Source organism: Gymnodraco acuticeps, unplaced genomic scaffold, assembly GCF_902827175.1.
Source record: "Gymnodraco acuticeps unplaced genomic scaffold, fGymAcu1.1, whole genome shotgun sequence".
Taxonomy (NCBI): domain Eukaryota; kingdom Metazoa; phylum Chordata; class Actinopteri; order Perciformes; family Bathydraconidae; genus Gymnodraco; species Gymnodraco acuticeps.
In genome coordinates, this window is record NW_022990082.1 from 1,723,670 (window position 1) to 1,739,124 (window position 15,455).

A 15,455-nucleotide genomic window follows, 5' to 3' on the forward strand; every position below is an offset into this window, starting at 1 on the left:
AGCTTTAAGTATGCATTTCTCCACTTCTCACATTATAAAAAGTCACTTTAATTTGGTAAAAGTGTGTAGGGGGGACTGCACTGTTTAAATGTCCTTTGTTCTGTCACGGTGTTTTTACTTTGGTCAGTGAGCTCTCCCTTTCCCAGCAGCGCGTCGACACATTGTTTCCGAGGATCCAAGAGGAAAAAGTCCATTGTTGTTGCGAAGTTTATAATCTGGGGATTTAAAGCACATCACATGCTCAGACTGAGCAGCGGGCGCTCTACCACAACAGCAAACTACTGCAAAAATCCATGCTGCAGAGGGAACCATTCATCCCGAAAGGACCGAGAAATACTTTTTATTCGCACTGAAATGCCTGCGCACTTTTGGGGAGTTTAGGATCGCCGGAGAAGTGTATTTAAAGTAGTCCGAACATTTATTCTCTGGAGAAAGCGCCTGCATTTGAGGATAAAAGATGACGCTCCAGTACAGCCAGCGGTCCCTCATAGTTCTGTCTCTACTGGGGATTTTATCGGCCATCATGTCTGTTTTATCGGTCATTTTGATTTTCCAGCTTCAGTCTCAACAGGCGGCAGTGAAGGAGTCTCCCCCGTCCACCTCCTGGTTGATCCCCGCTCCTATCTGGGCCGTCCTGCTGCCGGTGTCCACGGTGCTCTCCGCCCTGTCCCTCACCCTCCATCTGAGCTCGGTGGTGGTGTGTCTCCTCCACAGCTACTTTTCAACAGAGGTCTGCAGAGGAGAGCAGGACACTGAGAGGTATTTTAGCCTGTATATAACGCACCTCCTCTACCACACAACACCTAGCCGCTTCACTCACTTGTTGTCCTGGTGATTATCCAAATGGTTCAGAAACAGATAGTTCCGGTCAGTTCTGAAAAGCACCTGTGTTCGCTTTTCAGCTAACTGCAATATTAATACACACCGAGAAAGTGACATTTATAGAATATCTGTGCACGTTTTTAAAGAAGAAATAACACAACTTGTATTTCTGTAACAAATACAAGTTGAATTTATAAGCAACAATCTCACCATTGCTCAATTCAGTTGGCTTGGTATTATGATTAGCTTTAGTGGGTAGTGGAAACGCGCCGTTAGATTTCTAACTGTCATTGACACTATGCTAAAGAGATATTCATTCAACTGTACTCATTTTTTAAGGTTGTTGTTCATGGTGTATATGGTTGACCATACACATTTAAATGCAAGGCTACGTTTGGTAAAACGTTTAAACATAAGGTATAGCAAATCAAGGGTAAACAGAGTCCAGCATTAAATAAGAAACAATAATTCAATAGATGCATTGATCAAAAACATAACGCTTTAAGAAAGGTAATGATTAAAATGATAAAAGAAGCTTTTATTTCATCATACGTAGGCTACTATTTGCTGTTATCTTATGTAGTGTTTACAACACTTAAACAAACATTTAATCTGTTTTGCATGAGTTTCTTTCTCTGCCCACACTTTTCTTTAATTAATCTCCGTAAAACCCAGCAGATTCTAGTTGACTACATTAAGTTTCATTAAAAGAAACACAGTTTCAGAAGTATAAAGGGCCTTCCTTATGTGTCAGAGTGCAGAGGCCTGTGCTACAATGTTGTTGGCCGACCCCCACCTCTCAAACCCTCTGAATCCCGTCTAAACAATGGCCTTCCTCTCATTATGCACCCAGCACACGGCTTCTGGCTGGCCCTTTCCCACGTCGCTTTATAAACCCAACATAACCCAGGACCTCCCTAACGACAGAGGGGACATTCCCAGAAAATGTGAATAATAATGAGCTTGTATAGCAACCAACCTAGATAATCAATAATCAAATATTATAGGACTTTTATATACATATATTTTAGGGGAGAAATAAAAAAGGACGGAGAGAAGTTGGATGGTTTTGCACAAAATGCATTGAATTGTATTCAAATAAAAGAGTTTAAAAAGGAAAATGTTGCTATAAATGGTCTTCATTTACGAGCTGGTGATAAACATTGAACTTTTTTGTTTCAACAGAGCAGACTGGTTCCTTTTGGATAGCAGAGGTGTGCGACACGTGGCCATCGGACTCTTCTGCCTGGGGGTTTCTGTCTACTTGGCAGGTAACAATAAAAAGAGTGAAAAACAAGATGTTATTGTAGTTGTTTATTTTAAGGTTCCTTTTAAAAACATGGCACTTTATATATTTAATCCTTAAATAAAGTTTACCTTGTAGCAGATTTTTGAGTTTAGCTTTTATAAATGTGCATGCATGGGATATCCTAGTTTTTGACAACAAATTCACAAAGACTAAAAAAGTAGTGACCAAAACATTGGCTGTGCTATGGGTTTTCGACAGCAGAGGCAGAACCAGCACGGATGCTTTCTCTCTGGTTTGTCCAGCGAGTCCACGAGAACAATGCATTCTTTGAGCAGCGTCCATGACTTAAGTGTTTTTAATGCTGAATCTGGCAGCGCTGTGGTGCCCTGTTCCACTGAGCGGCTTGTACTGGGGGGGTCACTGGAGGCAGCCACTCCATTGTGATGAGGAGGTGTCGGCCTTCTGACCCCACTTTCAGTCTCAATCAAAAGGTAGTGGAGCAAGAGACTGTAGATGCAACACACCCAACTCAGGAAGTCACGTCACATCCCAGAGTTGTGCTTCTCTCCCCCTTCCTTTAGCATGCCTGAGTCCATAGTCCTTTTCCTGGAGATAAACATAGAACAACTCTAAGAATAGCTAACCTTTATATGACATTTCAACAACATTCAATACATTTTTCTTAAGCATCAAATTGCTGTGAAGTGGAGAAAGTAATGTGAAAATGAAGCCACATTAAAGAAGCTAGCAGCAGACCCAGATGCAGCTTAAAAGTTATTTTGTTTAAAATGATTTCACTCACAGATCAACATTGTTTGTGGTTATTAAATGTATCTGTTTTAAATAAATTCTCTATTTGTCTTCCATTTCAGCTATGTCCATCTTTATGCTCCTCATATTTGAAGTGGAAACAGGCATTGCGAGCGCTTGCGTTCTCTCATCGGGGATCCTAATTCTGCTGGTCGTTGTGATCCACTCTCTGGTGAAAGCTTCTCAGAGTGCCAAACACTATCACAGCGACCACCTCGGCACCCTCTACCAGAACGACCACAGAAGCAACATTACACCCGTCTCCCGACCCTGCGAGCTTAAAATTGGTGTGGATAAACCGAGGATGCAACGCAGTCAGTCTCACCTCCAGCATCAGATCGCCTACCCTCAATGTGGCAACCCAAGGCAGCAACAGTACCAGCAGGAGCATCAGTACTCCCCTGCTGGGGGCTCCCAGGGCCACGCTAGTGATAAAGACGGCTACAGCAGCAGTAGCAATTGTCCCCGAATGCACAGGACCCTGTCTACTGAGTCAGGTCTACTTCAGGCCCAGGCTAAACCCTGGAATGGGGTCAACAATGAGATGAGGAGTGTCCTTGCACGCAAGTCAGGGATCACTGCAAAAGACTCTACTCTTGTTTGAAACAAAGGAAGCTGAGCTTGTGGTTAAAGACACTGATGACCTTTAAGCATCAAACGGGGACTGCTAGCAAGAGTGTGACTAACCCCTCGATTCCACCGGGTCCGTCTGCGTCGCGTAACGGCTGCGCCGCGGTTTTGGTCCGGCCTCCTCCGGCGTCATACCTTACCGGTCGCGTTTCAGAAGCATTTCAGAAGCATTTTAGAAGTATTTCAGAAGCGGAGCGTCTTGCCTGCCGGCTCGCAGTATTTGTTGATTTGGGCATATTTCCTGGACAGGCCACTTTGTACAGACAAAGTTAATAATAATTGTAATATCCCAGTTATAAACGACATGAATTAAAGATGTGTTGCTGTATTTTAGTGGTAAAAAAAAAATGCATTCATCATCATAATTATTCTATATATATAATTTACACAGTGCCTGTAAACCGGAGGAGAACGCTGGCATTTCTCCTCCTACTTGAAAGACTACGGAGGGATAGGGTCTGCAAATTAGTTTATTTGGGGGATGGGCCGGATGCTGTCACCGGTCCACTTCCTGCCCGCCGCCTCTGCAACGCCTCGCGTCGAAAAATAGACTTGAATCCTATTTTGAGCGGAGCCCAGCGGCGAGACGCTTCGGGGCCGTAACACGGCGCGTCTGGTGGAATAGCACCCATTGACTAGAGTGGCCGCGATCCTTGCGGACGCCGCCGTAATGCGACGCAGACGGATCCGGTGGAATCTAGGGGTTAAAACTGTCAGTTTGTACCATTTGACACTCAGAATGCTGATCCTGAACATATCGGACTCAGGTGGAAAAAACATATAACATGTTCATTTTTATCAACTGATTTCTCCTGTTCCGATTTTTAACTTCACAAAAACTTTTTGAGCACACATTCGGTACAATGTGTAGTGCTTTATGTGAATGAGCTTGATTTAAATCTCATCATTGTTGCCCAAATATCAATCTGGCAAATGTATATCTTTCATTGTAATAATGTGAATACTTTATTCCACTGTGTATGGTGGCCTTTGCCAAATATTTGTGCAGAGATGTTTCGTAATGCTTTGTTCAAAAATCTAAAATTGTTTCATATCAACTGTAAATTAAATGAATTTAGAGAAAAAGTGAGTGCTTTGACACCCAAAATGAGATTAAAATATTGTGCACGGAAAAAACTTGTTGACTTTAAATGTCATTTAAATGCACATTTTAATCATTTCTAAAAAAGAAAAGAAAATATGTAATATCATCCTGAATGTGATTACATCAAGTCTGGGGAAAATACTGACCTTGGACACCTCAGTCCAGAGGTCATGAGGAAGTGGGCGGGGCATGTGGAGGGACATCATGTAAGCTGCATGCAGGTGTCAATGGGAAACAAAATAACAAATAAAACAAAAAATGAAAATGAAAAAAATGATGTTCCCATTAACTACAAAATAGTTCAGAACAGACCAGATAATTATTTTTGCAGTTATTGGGAAAATAAAATGGCAAGAACTGAACCAAAGTTATATTAGCTGATGTTCCAAAAATACTAACGGTCATTATTATAGGATTATACAAAACAAAGGCAAACAAGGATTTGCATGAACAAAAAAAAGGTGTGATGTGGAGCAAAGACTGAATCAAAAGGGGATAAAACTCAAGAGTCACTAGTCATTTTACTCTCAAATTAGTCAATTGCGTTAAAGATATAGGGAAATATGAAAGTACAGTGACTGACAAGAGTATCTTTGACACTTTTAAAAGGTGTGGATGCTACAGCCAAAAAAGTTCTAAAATAATTATTATCTGAAAATAACTATTTTTAGTTTGGAAAGATTAACATGTTTAACTGTTCCTTGTCCAAATGATTGAAGAAGTAACCCTTGATTTGTACCCCTACACTTCAGACATCAATGTATCTCAGTCGGCATGTTCACTGCTGCCTCCTACCTGCGTCCTTGAGAGTTGCTAATCTGTTCCTTCATGTTGATGGCCTGACGAAGGAGGCCGTCAATGTTTTTGAAATACAAGCTGCTGTTCGTCATGCTCTTCACAGCACTGCAAAAACATAGAGATCAATAAAAGTGTTAACAGTCAAGACAAGAAGTCTGCGAATATGTAGGTCTATGCTTCTCCTCACCTGCATGCATACTCTACACTGTAAATAGCTCCTTGACTCTGCTCCTCCCAGCTCTGCATGTCAGTCTGTGTGAAAAATGATAACAAAATACCAGCATCAAATATACAGGAAAAATATATAAGACTAGTTGGTACTGTCTAGCATTTGAAAGCAAATAACTTGTTTTAACACAAAACACAAAATCCATGATAGTACAAATCCAGGACTGGAGAGCCGAGTTCCCTACATCCAACTGATGCATTGTTTAGGCAGGTAAACAATGAATTATAGTAATACAGGTGGGAGGAAGTGAAGGTGTGGATAAGTTGTTCTACCATTTTTGGGGAGATCTTTGGTTTGACTTGGCAATATTTGTGTATCATACAAAAACTACTCCCAACCAACAGGCATAATTCAATGTTACCACAGTGTTAAATGTCTGATTTAAATAACAATGGTCTTTAATTAAATAGCAGACATACAGATCATGTCATCATAAAGAGAACAGGCGGAACACATTAGGGGACTGTGCTGTTTGCTGTGTTTCATAAGTCCATATGAAATAATAATAATGACATTTACATTTTTTGTTTCTTGATATAACAATATTTCTTCTTCCTAAATATACTTGAACACGAGAATTCTTTTTAAATATATTTGTGTTGACTTTAACTTTAATGTGGTAGCTGTTTAACATGTATTTTGCTTTCTCCAACAGTATAACAAAGCAGGTTGTTTACCTTGTGTTGCACCAGTTCGGGCAGGGACCTTCTGACGTGCTCCTGCAGTCTGTACAGAGCCACTGACGGCTCGTTAGCTAGCACGTACATGCTCTCCGTGAATTTATCACTAACTGCCGAGTCAACAAAGTACAGACAAAAGCAGAGAATTGGGGACATAGGTTAGAAAAAGAGGAAAACATTCAACATCACGGGAAATGGACAAATACGCGATGTACAACACTTGCATAGCATTAGCTTAACAGCTAATTTGAGCCAACAACTGCTGGCTCAGTTACAGCGTTTACAAGGTAACAATGATGTAGGTTTATTTAATTGAAATTTACCTCGTCTCACTTTCAGTTGCATCTCCTGGTCCTCCATAATGCACGTAGTTAGACACAACAAAATGCAGATGTATGTCAGCTGATTCTAGCTTCTTCCGTATTTTTGTTGTCATGTGTCACACGACAATCTTCCGGACAGAAACATCGATCATCAAAAGTCAGTTCTCCCTTCAAATAGCACAAACGGCAGGGATACGGAACACGATTAGATTCAAACCTTGATTCATTGTAAACTACGATTGTATAACTAGTTAATCAACTGAGCGAACATATATATATCTCGGTACACTTCAATGGTCAGAAAGACCCATCGTGCGAGTGGAGATTATTCACTTTCAGTTTTCACAAAAGGAAGTTAGCGCGCATTAGACTGAGCCTCGATGTGGTGAGTGGACGGGGAAATGTGCTTTACAAAGTGATTTTTGCTACTTTTTCTTGTCTTGAGAGCAGTGCAAAAATGTTTGGGTAGTTCATGATTTGTTTTTATTGCAGTGATCATGGAGGGCATAGGTGATGAAGAGGTTGCAGATGGCCAACATATTCGGTCATCAAACGCTAATGTCTCTCCTCCCGAGTCAACAGATGAGAGGTCCAATGGTATGTGTGTGTATTTGTATCTTTTAGTTTAGGTTTCCTATCTGTGGTGACTTTCTTGATACATGTCTGGATAGCATCTGTCCCCTGACGTTTGTAGTCTTAAAATAATAAATAGCAGTGACACAGACATGACTGTAGTTGATCTGCTTGGGCCAGTGTCTCCAGAAATCATGGATGTGGATGAAGAGTCCATACATCCCACCACTCTGACTAACAAGCAGCGTGGGAATGAGGTTACAGTCCGCCCTGCAACATTGGACTGTAAGTAGGATGCTTGTTGGGCAAAGTGCTTATACAATTTGTTGGAATCATGGTATTTTTATTGTCTTTAGCAGATTAAGTTATTCATATTTTATTCCCCTCAGCTCTGTCTATACATCAGTTGGCAGCTCAAGGCGAGGTTTCACAGGTGGCTGCACACCTGAGTAAAGGTGAGACATCTGGCTGTCACTAAGCAGTTATACATCATGTTTATTTTGCCTGCCAGTAAGTTCTACAAAGATTCCCACTGATCGGAAGTGACTGGTTTTATTTTGCAGACAGTTCACTGCTAAGTCAACAGGATGAACGGGGCTTCACGCCTCTCATGTGGGCAGTAGCGTTTGGAGAGAAAGCTGTGGTGGATTTCCTATTGGAAAAGGTTAGAAGTAAGCGACTGCTGTCCATAAAGACGTGCACATATTATCAAGACCAAATGCACCATCTTACCCTGTGTTTTGGGGATTTTTTGTTCTAGGGTGCAGACCCCAAAACCATTGCGAGGGAGCGAGAGAGCGCCCTGACCCTGGCCAGCTCCGGGGGTTACGTGGACATTGTGGAGTCTCTTCTCAGACATGGAGTAGACATTAACACATTTGACTGGGTACATCATCACTTTCTTTATGTCTGGCATTTCATCACAAGTTCACAAGATGTATGTCTTATGGCAAGCAACACACATGTATTAAGATGGATACAACATATTTAAAGGAAAATATAACTAGAATGGGATAGTTTATCTTTTTAATGAATTCTTGTTTTTTTTAACAGAATGGGGGAACTCCTCTACTTTATGCTGTGCGAGGGAACCACATCAAATGTGTAGAGTCACTCCTAGGTACATTGCATGCTTATTATGTAGAGCCATGATTGTGGAAACATCTGTTTGAATGCTTAATAATTACCCTTACTCTCTTTTTAAGCCAAAGGCGCAGACATGACCATCGAGTCTGACTCTGGGTACAGTCCAATGGCCTTAGCTGTTGCCCTTGGACACACAAAGAGTATGTATTGTGTTTTTAAATCTAACAAATATATATTTTTTAAAGGTTTACGTTTTCTAAAGGTTACCATCAAACATTTTTTATTTTGTTTTCTAGTTCAGAAAGTGTTGGAGGACCATATTCTGAAGCTGTACACACCACCTACATGACAAGAATACAAAAACGGTCGGACGCTGTTTATCTCAGATCTACTAACAGCTCTTCAGAGACATTACCATCATTTGCTATTTTATACCTATTGTTTATTCCATTTGTATGCATTACATTGTTCATCTACTATGTACAAACAAGGACTAAATGCTTTGTTTTGCAGCAGATTTTATTTTTGTTTGGCTGAAGCACAGCAATGAACAAGTTTTAATAAAAACATATTTTTATACTGTGTTCCACTGGTCTGAGGCTTCAATTCAAAGGCACAATATAAGTAGAAAAAAAGCACCATTACAATATATTAGGAGAACAAAATACCCATTCAATCTGCAATTAAAGCTCAGATTCAGAGTCAGTGCCAAGTCTTATGTGTTTGAGTAATGAAGAGCGAGATGGCTTGACAGGTCCCAGAAATAGTCCATACCAAAAAAGGACACTTTCACATCAGTTCATGAGGTGGCAGAACAGATGACATGTTTCCCAAGTGCCTCCACACCATGCAGCACTTTACTCAGGAGCCCCCTCCTCTCTCACGAGAGGCCTTCAAAAAATGGTCATGAGGTTTTCCCCCCCAGGATGTCTAAGGAATAAACAATAATCCTCCCAAAAAAGTCAGCACTATTCTCAAACATTATTTTTACTTTGTCCACAGCAGGGGCCTCCTGTATGGGAAAGATGTGGGTGTGGAGTTAAGAAAAAGATAAGCATAGTGAAAGGCATAGCCAGGAAAATATTGTCTGATGCTTATTATGAACCATGTAGAACAGTAAAAGGAAACACTGTAAGAGTGACAGATACAGCCAAGCTGCTGTAACTGAATGAATGTTTGAATGAATTAAATTCCAATTGAACTGGAATATATTTCTGATACAGTGGCTTTTTCATGTTATATTTGTGGGAAACATCCTCATTTGTCATTATTATAATTAATGCAATGAATGATGTTTTGTAGAAAATGTAGGTTAACTATCTAAAACATTTAGCATGGAATATTTCAAGAAACTACAGGGCTACTGTCTAATGCTGCACAGTAATACTGAAGGATATCTGGAGAGAGTTGTCGTCCTCTGGATACAAATCGCAGATCTGGGTAAAGGCTCCATCTTTCGGGCAACCTGTGGAAAAAAAGTGGAAAAGAATGTCCCTTATCTTGTTACACCTTAGATCAGGGGTCGGCAACCCGCGGCTCTTTAAGCCCTCTGCTCTGGCTCCCTTGAGCTTAGACAAAAATAAGAAGGAAATAAAATTAAAATATTTGTAGGACTATTTATATTTTGTTACACGGTTGAAAATGTTTCGTATCTTGTATTTTGACACATAAATAAAAAACAAAACGGTTTTAATTAGGTCAACTAAAATATGCATCATATCCTGCTACGGTCCCGCACCAGCGCCTTTTCTTGCAGGCGAATAACCTGACCCCCGGCTCGATGAGCGAACTATGGATAAATCAAAGAAAATAAAAGTATCGGAGGAACACAGAGGGTTTCATTCTGCGTGGACAGAGTTATATGCTTTCACAGCAAACGATGCTGGTTTACCGGTATGTTTGATATGTGGAGAGAAGTTGTCAAAGGTGCTGCAACCTTTACGTATTGGAGGAAAAACACGGAAGAGGAAGACAGCTGACGATCTTCAGTCATAATTCAATCAGTAAACTCTTTTTAGGGTGCAGCTATATGTTTAATTTATTTCAAAGTGGGCCCATTTTAATTATATTCATTTTCTTCAAATGTGCAGAGGACTCCCCAAGTGCTGTGTTGATTTATTTTAAAGTAGGCCTGTGTATTTTTTTTAATTCTCCTTATAAGAGTTATTTGTTTATTATTAGAGGTAAACAGTTTTCTATAATGTAATAAATAATAAATGCAAAAAAAACTGTAGTTTTTGTCTATGATGTAACAATATATACAACTTTATAAGCAATCAAGCTATCAAATATGTTTTGCGGCTCCAGACAAAAAAAATTGATGGAAAAGGGGGCAAAATGGCTCTTTCGGTCAAAAAGGTTGCAGACCCCTGCCTTAGATCGTGTCTGTAAAATGAAACACGTGAGAACACTTAAGCAAGTATGGATAAGTAAACAATTTGTGACCAGGCTTAAAGTTAGAATATTTTATCTCTGAGTTTTACCGTGTAGTCTGCATGTCTTGGCAGAGAAGCCTCCCTGGAACTGGACCTTTAACTCTGACACTTTGACAGATTGAGGGAACTCCAGAGACACCCACTGACAGTCACCCTGTCAAAGAGAAGATGTGAATAACTCTCTGACATGTACAGTAGAACAATCACTTTCTGTGAGAAGTCTTAAAGAATATTTGTTTATTGTTATTTGGTTTTTGATATGAATTGTTAGTAGTTTTGAATACCTAGTGTTATTGCTTACACTGGAAAACCCACCAAACAGATGTGACTTTGTTCGTTTTTGTATAGCCTAAACCAGTTTGCCCCACACAAATTATGAGAGGCCAGGGGGATATTTAGGGCTTAGCAAGGACCACTTTTTATACTTTTTATATATAATGCAGGAAAAGGAGGTAAAGTAAAAAAAACTAAAGAAAACATTATTTTTTTCTTAAAGTGTTTACAACCCTTTGGAATTGAACTAAGACAGCTATAATATAAGAATATAAAGTACATATACAGTATATGCAATACGTATTTTTCATGCTACTGGGACACATATGCAAATGTACCTGGTCTGAGTTCCAGCACGTCTCTTCGTTGCAGTCAAACATGTACTTCTTTCCATACTGCTTCACATCTCTGTTTAAAACTGTACTCACCCTGAAATGACAACAACACTAGCCAACAGGAGGGTGACATACAGCAGAACATGTAGCATGATCTACGATGGTTGATTTAGCGTGGTATTTTAAGTTAATGAGAGACAGCCTTACATATAAGTCCATTGGTTATCTTTAAAGTAATAAACACGATTCATTTACAGTTGTAATTTACCTGCTTTGAGTTTCGCTGCAAATCAATGAAGATGCCATGTCGAATTTTAAATCACAAACTAACGTAAAGCGATGTTTGTTTGTTTTTGCGACAGTGACGTCAATGGGTAGCTTTTCCTTTTCCCGCCACAAGATGGCAGTCACGTTTCGGCCATGAATGAACACACTTTGAATGGCATTTCTGCTTCTCTGCTGCTGACCTAAATGAAGGTAAGACATTTTCTTGATTTATGACATTTTCACTGTTTACGAAAGACAGAGCTTGGATTGTGGGGGGAACACCACATGTGATAAATAAACTCCAGCGTATCCAGAGTGATGCAGACACAGTATTTAGCAAAAACAAAATGTTTGGACACATGGGTCCTATTTTAACTTCTCTTCACTGGCTCCCATCAAAACCACATCTATAAATGGCTTATCTCTACTTTGTTAAAATGCTCAGTGAACTCATGACATCTTCCACAAACTGACTACAACACTGTCCTCTTTTCAAAAACAGACTAAAACATAGTTCCCTTTGCAAGCTTTCAGTTAGCTTTTAACAGTAGTTGAAGATTCAGATATGTTTCTTACTTAGTAAAAGTAGTAGCCCTTATACCACCTTTTATAATTATTCTGTTACAGGTAAAAGTCCTTCATTCATGATGTACTTAAGTTAAAGTTGAAACGCATTAGCATCAACATAGATTTAATGTGGTCATTGTGCAGAATTGTCCATTATGAATGACAATGGTGTATTTGTCATCATCACAATGTTGCAGGATTTATTTTTTACTAGATTAGTCTACTGTTGGCTAGCTTGTGAAAAAAGGGATCTATAAAAGGCTTATCTTTAGACATAATTTGTTGATTGGAAATTGTATTGCTAATCTCAATCTTAGATAGATAGCATTTTTTTTTAGATAGGAACTTTGATGTCAATTAACTAAAGCTAAGCATAGCATGCTATACAAAGTACAATATCACCCTCTGAAATGTAGAGGAGTAGATAGGACCTGGATAGATAGGTATACATATAAATAGAGAACCGCAGTGACGCGTCCTAAAACCCGGAAGTAAGTTAGCATTTTTACCACGTCCGGTTCCTTCGAGAAAAAGCAATGCAATTTCTCCATAGGATTTTGGAAAATAGCTCCAAATAAGGTCTGTGTTTGACACAAATTGAAGAGATGGATCACGTTTTGTTCTACGACATTAAATACATCAGCAGTGATCCCGCTGGTGATTTTTGAAGAGTTTACGTGTCTGAAAAACAATGGTTGTTAACAAGTGGCTGAATAGGACTACAGAAGTTGTCCAGGCCGTTTTACGTCATTACACCGAACACGTAAAACACTCCCGCTAAGTTTGTTTGCCCTGTTCTGCTTGAAAGCAAGTACCTGCCTCCTGCAAACTGTTCAAACAAACACTTCAACTTGTACCATTTACAATCTGTATGTTTGAATATGGATCTTAAGTTGGCGTGACGTTGAAGCAGCGACCCTGCTGTAGTTCCTTTATAGCATAACGTTAGCATTTTGCTTCTTGCGACTAGATTTATGATTCGAAAATTATAAAAGTAGGATAGACATGTGGATATTATCCGGCTGAACAAAACGTGATCCGTCTCTTAAATGTGTGTCAACCACAGACCTTATTTCGAGCTATTTTCCAAAATCCTATGGAGAAATTGCATTGCGTTTTTGACGAAGGAACCGGAAGGAGTTTACATCCGGGTTTTAGGACGCGTCACTGCGGTTCTCTATTACTCGAGTAAATACAGTCAGACACATTCTACCATCGGTTTGTGTGTTGTCTAAAAGGTTATACTATTATACTATTATACTATTATTCCCCTTTTAATGATGGCACTAACAACATCATACCTCCTTATTTGTTTCCCTTTTCTGTAATAATGTATATTACATTATTTTACATGTTTTATATAGACTATCTTATGCATCATTTATGTTATCATGTTATGTTTTTGATTTGTCATGTATGATTTTTGCCTATTTTCTGGTATTTTGAAGCACATTGAGTAGGCCTGTCGTAAATGAATAATTAAGAGCATAATACATTCAACATTGGCTCTTGCACATCTGTTTGCCCAATAGTCTGGCCATAAGAGGCTACGTGCTGTTCCCCTTCATATTTGGACCTGCATGTCTCACTGTGTCTAGGAGACTCAAAGGTCAAAGAATCGATTAGGAAGAGAGGACTAGCCTACAGATACTGCTTGGCCTCAAAAGAAGGGGATCGATCAGCTAACCAATGACAACCTTTAGATCTAAACATAAAGAATAATATAGGAAAGATATCTTTAAATAATACATCTGTGTGTGTGTGTGTGTGTGTGTGTGTGTGTGTGTGTGTGTGTGTGTGTGTGTGTGTGTGTGTGTGTGTGTGTGTGTGTGTGTGTGTGTGTGTGTGTGTGTGTGTGTGTGTGTGTGTGTGTGTGTGTGTGTGGTGTGTGTGTGTGTGTGTGTGTGTGTGTGTGTGTGTGTGTGTGTGTGTGTGTGTGTGTGTGTGTGTGTGTGTGTGTGTGTGTGTGTGTGTGTGTGTGTGTGTGTGTGTGTGTGTAGATGGAGGACTCCTGCTGGGGTTTTGTCACAGTGCGCCCCTCACTGCAGATAATCAATAGGTCTGAAATACAAAACCTGATGAAACCCAGCCTCCGTGAAAATTGCACAAGGGATGACTGGATTTTAAGGTTTGGACACACACACACACATATAACCCCTTACCCATTCTATATCAGCACCGCACTCACACACACTTTGACTTTGTGAGCCTTGCTCTTATATTACGAATGATGATGGTTTATACTACAGGTTTGGTTTTACAGTCACCTGTCAAGTGAGATTGAGTATAAATTGTGATTTAAAGCAGCTGTAATATTTCCATAACTATGAATGAACCTGATGTAAATCATTGGGATTTTTGTAGTGTCGTTAATCAGAAACCCTGGCACAACAATTAATTTTCTAAGTGCTAAGAATCTGGCATGTGCCCAGCATACTCATGTTGTGGTTATATGGGTATAAAATGCCAGCGCCATTTTGGTCCCATGTATGTTTTACCCATGTGGGCTGCTAATCAGCTCAAGGTGGGCTGCCATGGATTCATACAAAGAACCCTCATGGGCTCTTTTTGTGTCAAATATCGAAATAGTTCGCCAGGTAACTAGTGGAGACTCCAGGAAGTAACTGCATCCACCTGAGATACATTCTGGCCAAGTAACAAAATCACAACTGCAATCTAACCACACTTTGTTTTTTGTAGTCGTCAAGCAAATTAGATATAGTGTTCAGTCTGAGTTTTAAAGGTGTTTGTAGTCAGATTTTGTTACCTTCGGAAAGAGCTGGTCTAGCTATTTCCTCCTGTCTCCAGTCTTTATGCTTTAAGCTGAACTATCTGATTGTATCCTTTTATTAAACAGACAGGCGTAAGTGATATTGATCTTCTCATCTAACTGTCAGAAAGACATTCAATAAACATCCTTTAATAAATGACAAACTATTCTTTTTACTTGAGCTCATGATTGGGCTCATGATGGGCTCAAATAGGGGTTCTTTGTGGTTGTCGCTACTGTTTCGATTGGTTGTTTTCAATATATCCCATGCAGAAAAGCAGCTATTTTTTACATCTCCTGTCTAACATCTCATGGTCAACTTTGATGAAACATTGTTGTCCTTTCTCGCTCGCTGAGCTTGTTAGAGGATTATCTTCACCTCTTTGCTCTCAGTTTTTGTCACCTCTGTTTCTGGGTTATGTCCCATAAGGCAGGATAAGCGCTGAGCAAACTAACTCTGGGCTTAACCTAAGCTGGCTTTTTGGTCTCACTGCAGTAATGCA

General features: G+C 39.7%; 4 protein-coding genes across 6 annotated transcripts; 2 read left to right on the forward strand and 2 right to left on the reverse strand.

Annotated features, from left to right (window-relative positions):
* The first annotated feature begins 88 nt into the window (after positions 1-88).
* On the forward strand, positions 89-3,691 carry tmem221 (transmembrane protein 221). Its single transcript, XM_034216282.1, has 3 exons — positions 89-759; positions 2,008-2,093; positions 2,944-3,691. Exons 1-3 carry the CDS (start codon positions 458-460, stop codon positions 3,483-3,485), a joined length of 930 nt encoding a protein of 309 aa, XP_034072173.1. The 5' UTR covers positions 89-457; the 3' UTR covers positions 3,486-3,691.
* On the reverse strand, positions 2,122-6,779 carry borcs8 (BLOC-1 related complex subunit 8). 2 transcript variants are annotated; one of them, XM_034216288.1, is made up of 6 exons: positions 6,647-6,779; positions 6,321-6,433; positions 5,602-5,666; positions 5,412-5,519; positions 4,763-4,827; positions 2,122-2,677 (listed from the first exon to the last, which is right to left on the reverse strand). In XM_034216288.1, the coding sequence occupies exons 1-5, from the start codon at positions 6,681-6,683 to the stop codon at positions 4,785-4,787; spliced, it is 366 nt and encodes a 121-aa protein (XP_034072179.1). In that variant the 5' UTR covers positions 6,684-6,779; the 3' UTR covers positions 2,122-2,677; positions 4,763-4,784. The 2 variants fall into 2 exon arrangements, with proteins under 2 accessions (XP_034072179.1, XP_034072178.1); XM_034216287.1 differs by lacking the exon at positions 4,763-4,827.
* rfxank (regulatory factor X-associated ankyrin-containing protein) lies at positions 6,346-8,889 on the forward strand. 2 transcript variants are annotated; one of them, XM_034216285.1, is made up of 9 exons: positions 6,346-6,610; positions 7,139-7,243; positions 7,400-7,504; positions 7,609-7,674; positions 7,783-7,883; positions 7,980-8,105; positions 8,273-8,339; positions 8,425-8,505; positions 8,602-8,889. In XM_034216285.1, exons 2-9 carry the CDS (start codon positions 7,144-7,146, stop codon positions 8,652-8,654), a joined length of 699 nt encoding a protein of 232 aa, XP_034072176.1. In that variant the 5' UTR covers positions 6,346-6,610; positions 7,139-7,143; the 3' UTR covers positions 8,655-8,889. The 2 variants fall into 2 exon arrangements, with proteins under 2 accessions (XP_034072176.1, XP_034072175.1); XM_034216284.1 differs by lacking the exon at positions 6,346-6,610 and adding an exon at positions 6,775-7,031.
* On the reverse strand, positions 8,807-11,746 carry nr2c2ap (nuclear receptor 2C2-associated protein). Its single transcript, XM_034216286.1, has 5 exons — positions 11,617-11,746; positions 11,352-11,442; positions 10,789-10,894; positions 9,703-9,770; positions 8,807-9,332 (listed from the first exon to the last, which is right to left on the reverse strand). Exons 1-5 carry the CDS (start codon positions 11,652-11,654, stop codon positions 9,210-9,212), a joined length of 426 nt encoding a protein of 141 aa, XP_034072177.1. The 5' UTR covers positions 11,655-11,746; the 3' UTR covers positions 8,807-9,209.
* Positions 11,747-15,455: the final 3,709 nt, after the last annotated feature.

What these genes read in the sequence shown, in the direction of transcription:
- nr2c2ap (XM_034216286.1), bottom strand. Translation starts at nt 11,654, where the DNA reads ATGGCATCTTCATTGATTTGCAGCGAAACTCAAAGCAG. An exon ending in CGTGCTGGAACTCAGACCAG is followed by an intron (nt 10,895 to 11,351) that starts GTACATTTGCAT and finishes TCTCTTTGACAG; the next exon opens with GGTGACTGTCAGTGGGTGTC. An exon ending in AGGACGACAACTCTCTCCAG is followed by an intron (nt 9,333 to 9,702) that starts ATATCCTTCAGT and finishes CTCCACACCCAC; the next exon opens with ATCTTTCCCATACAGGAGGC.
- borcs8 (XM_034216287.1), bottom strand. Translation starts at nt 6,683, where the DNA reads ATGGAGGACCAGGAGATGCAACTGAAAGTGAGACGAG. An exon ending in GCAACTGAAAGTGAGACGAG is followed by an intron (nt 6,434 to 6,646) that starts GTAAATTTCAAT and finishes TTGACTCGGCAG; the next exon opens with TTAGTGATAAATTCACGGAG. An exon ending in AGTGTAGAGTATGCATGCAG is followed by an intron (nt 5,520 to 5,601) that starts GTGAGGAGAAGC and finishes ATGTTTTTGCAG; the next exon opens with TGCTGTGAAGAGCATGACGA.
- tmem221 (XM_034216282.1), top strand. Translation starts at nt 458, where the DNA reads ATGACGCTCCAGTACAGCCAGCGGTCCCTCATAGTTCTGTCTCTACTG. An exon ending in GGAGAGCAGGACACTGAGAG is followed by an intron (nt 760 to 2,007) that starts GTATTTTAGCCT and finishes TTGTTTCAACAG; the next exon opens with AGCAGACTGGTTCCTTTTGG. An exon ending in GGTTTCTGTCTACTTGGCAG is followed by an intron (nt 2,094 to 2,943) that starts GTAACAATAAAA and finishes CTTCCATTTCAG; the next exon opens with CTATGTCCATCTTTATGCTC.
- rfxank (XM_034216285.1), top strand. Translation starts at nt 7,144, where the DNA reads ATGGAGGGCATAGGTGATGAAGAGGTTGCAGATGGCCAACATATTCGG. An exon ending in ATGTGTAGAGTCACTCCTAG is followed by an intron (nt 8,340 to 8,424) that starts GTACATTGCATG and finishes TCTCTTTTTAAG; the next exon opens with CCAAAGGCGCAGACATGACC. An exon ending in TGCCCTTGGACACACAAAGA is followed by an intron (nt 8,506 to 8,601) that starts GTATGTATTGTG and finishes TTTGTTTTCTAG; the next exon opens with TTCAGAAAGTGTTGGAGGAC.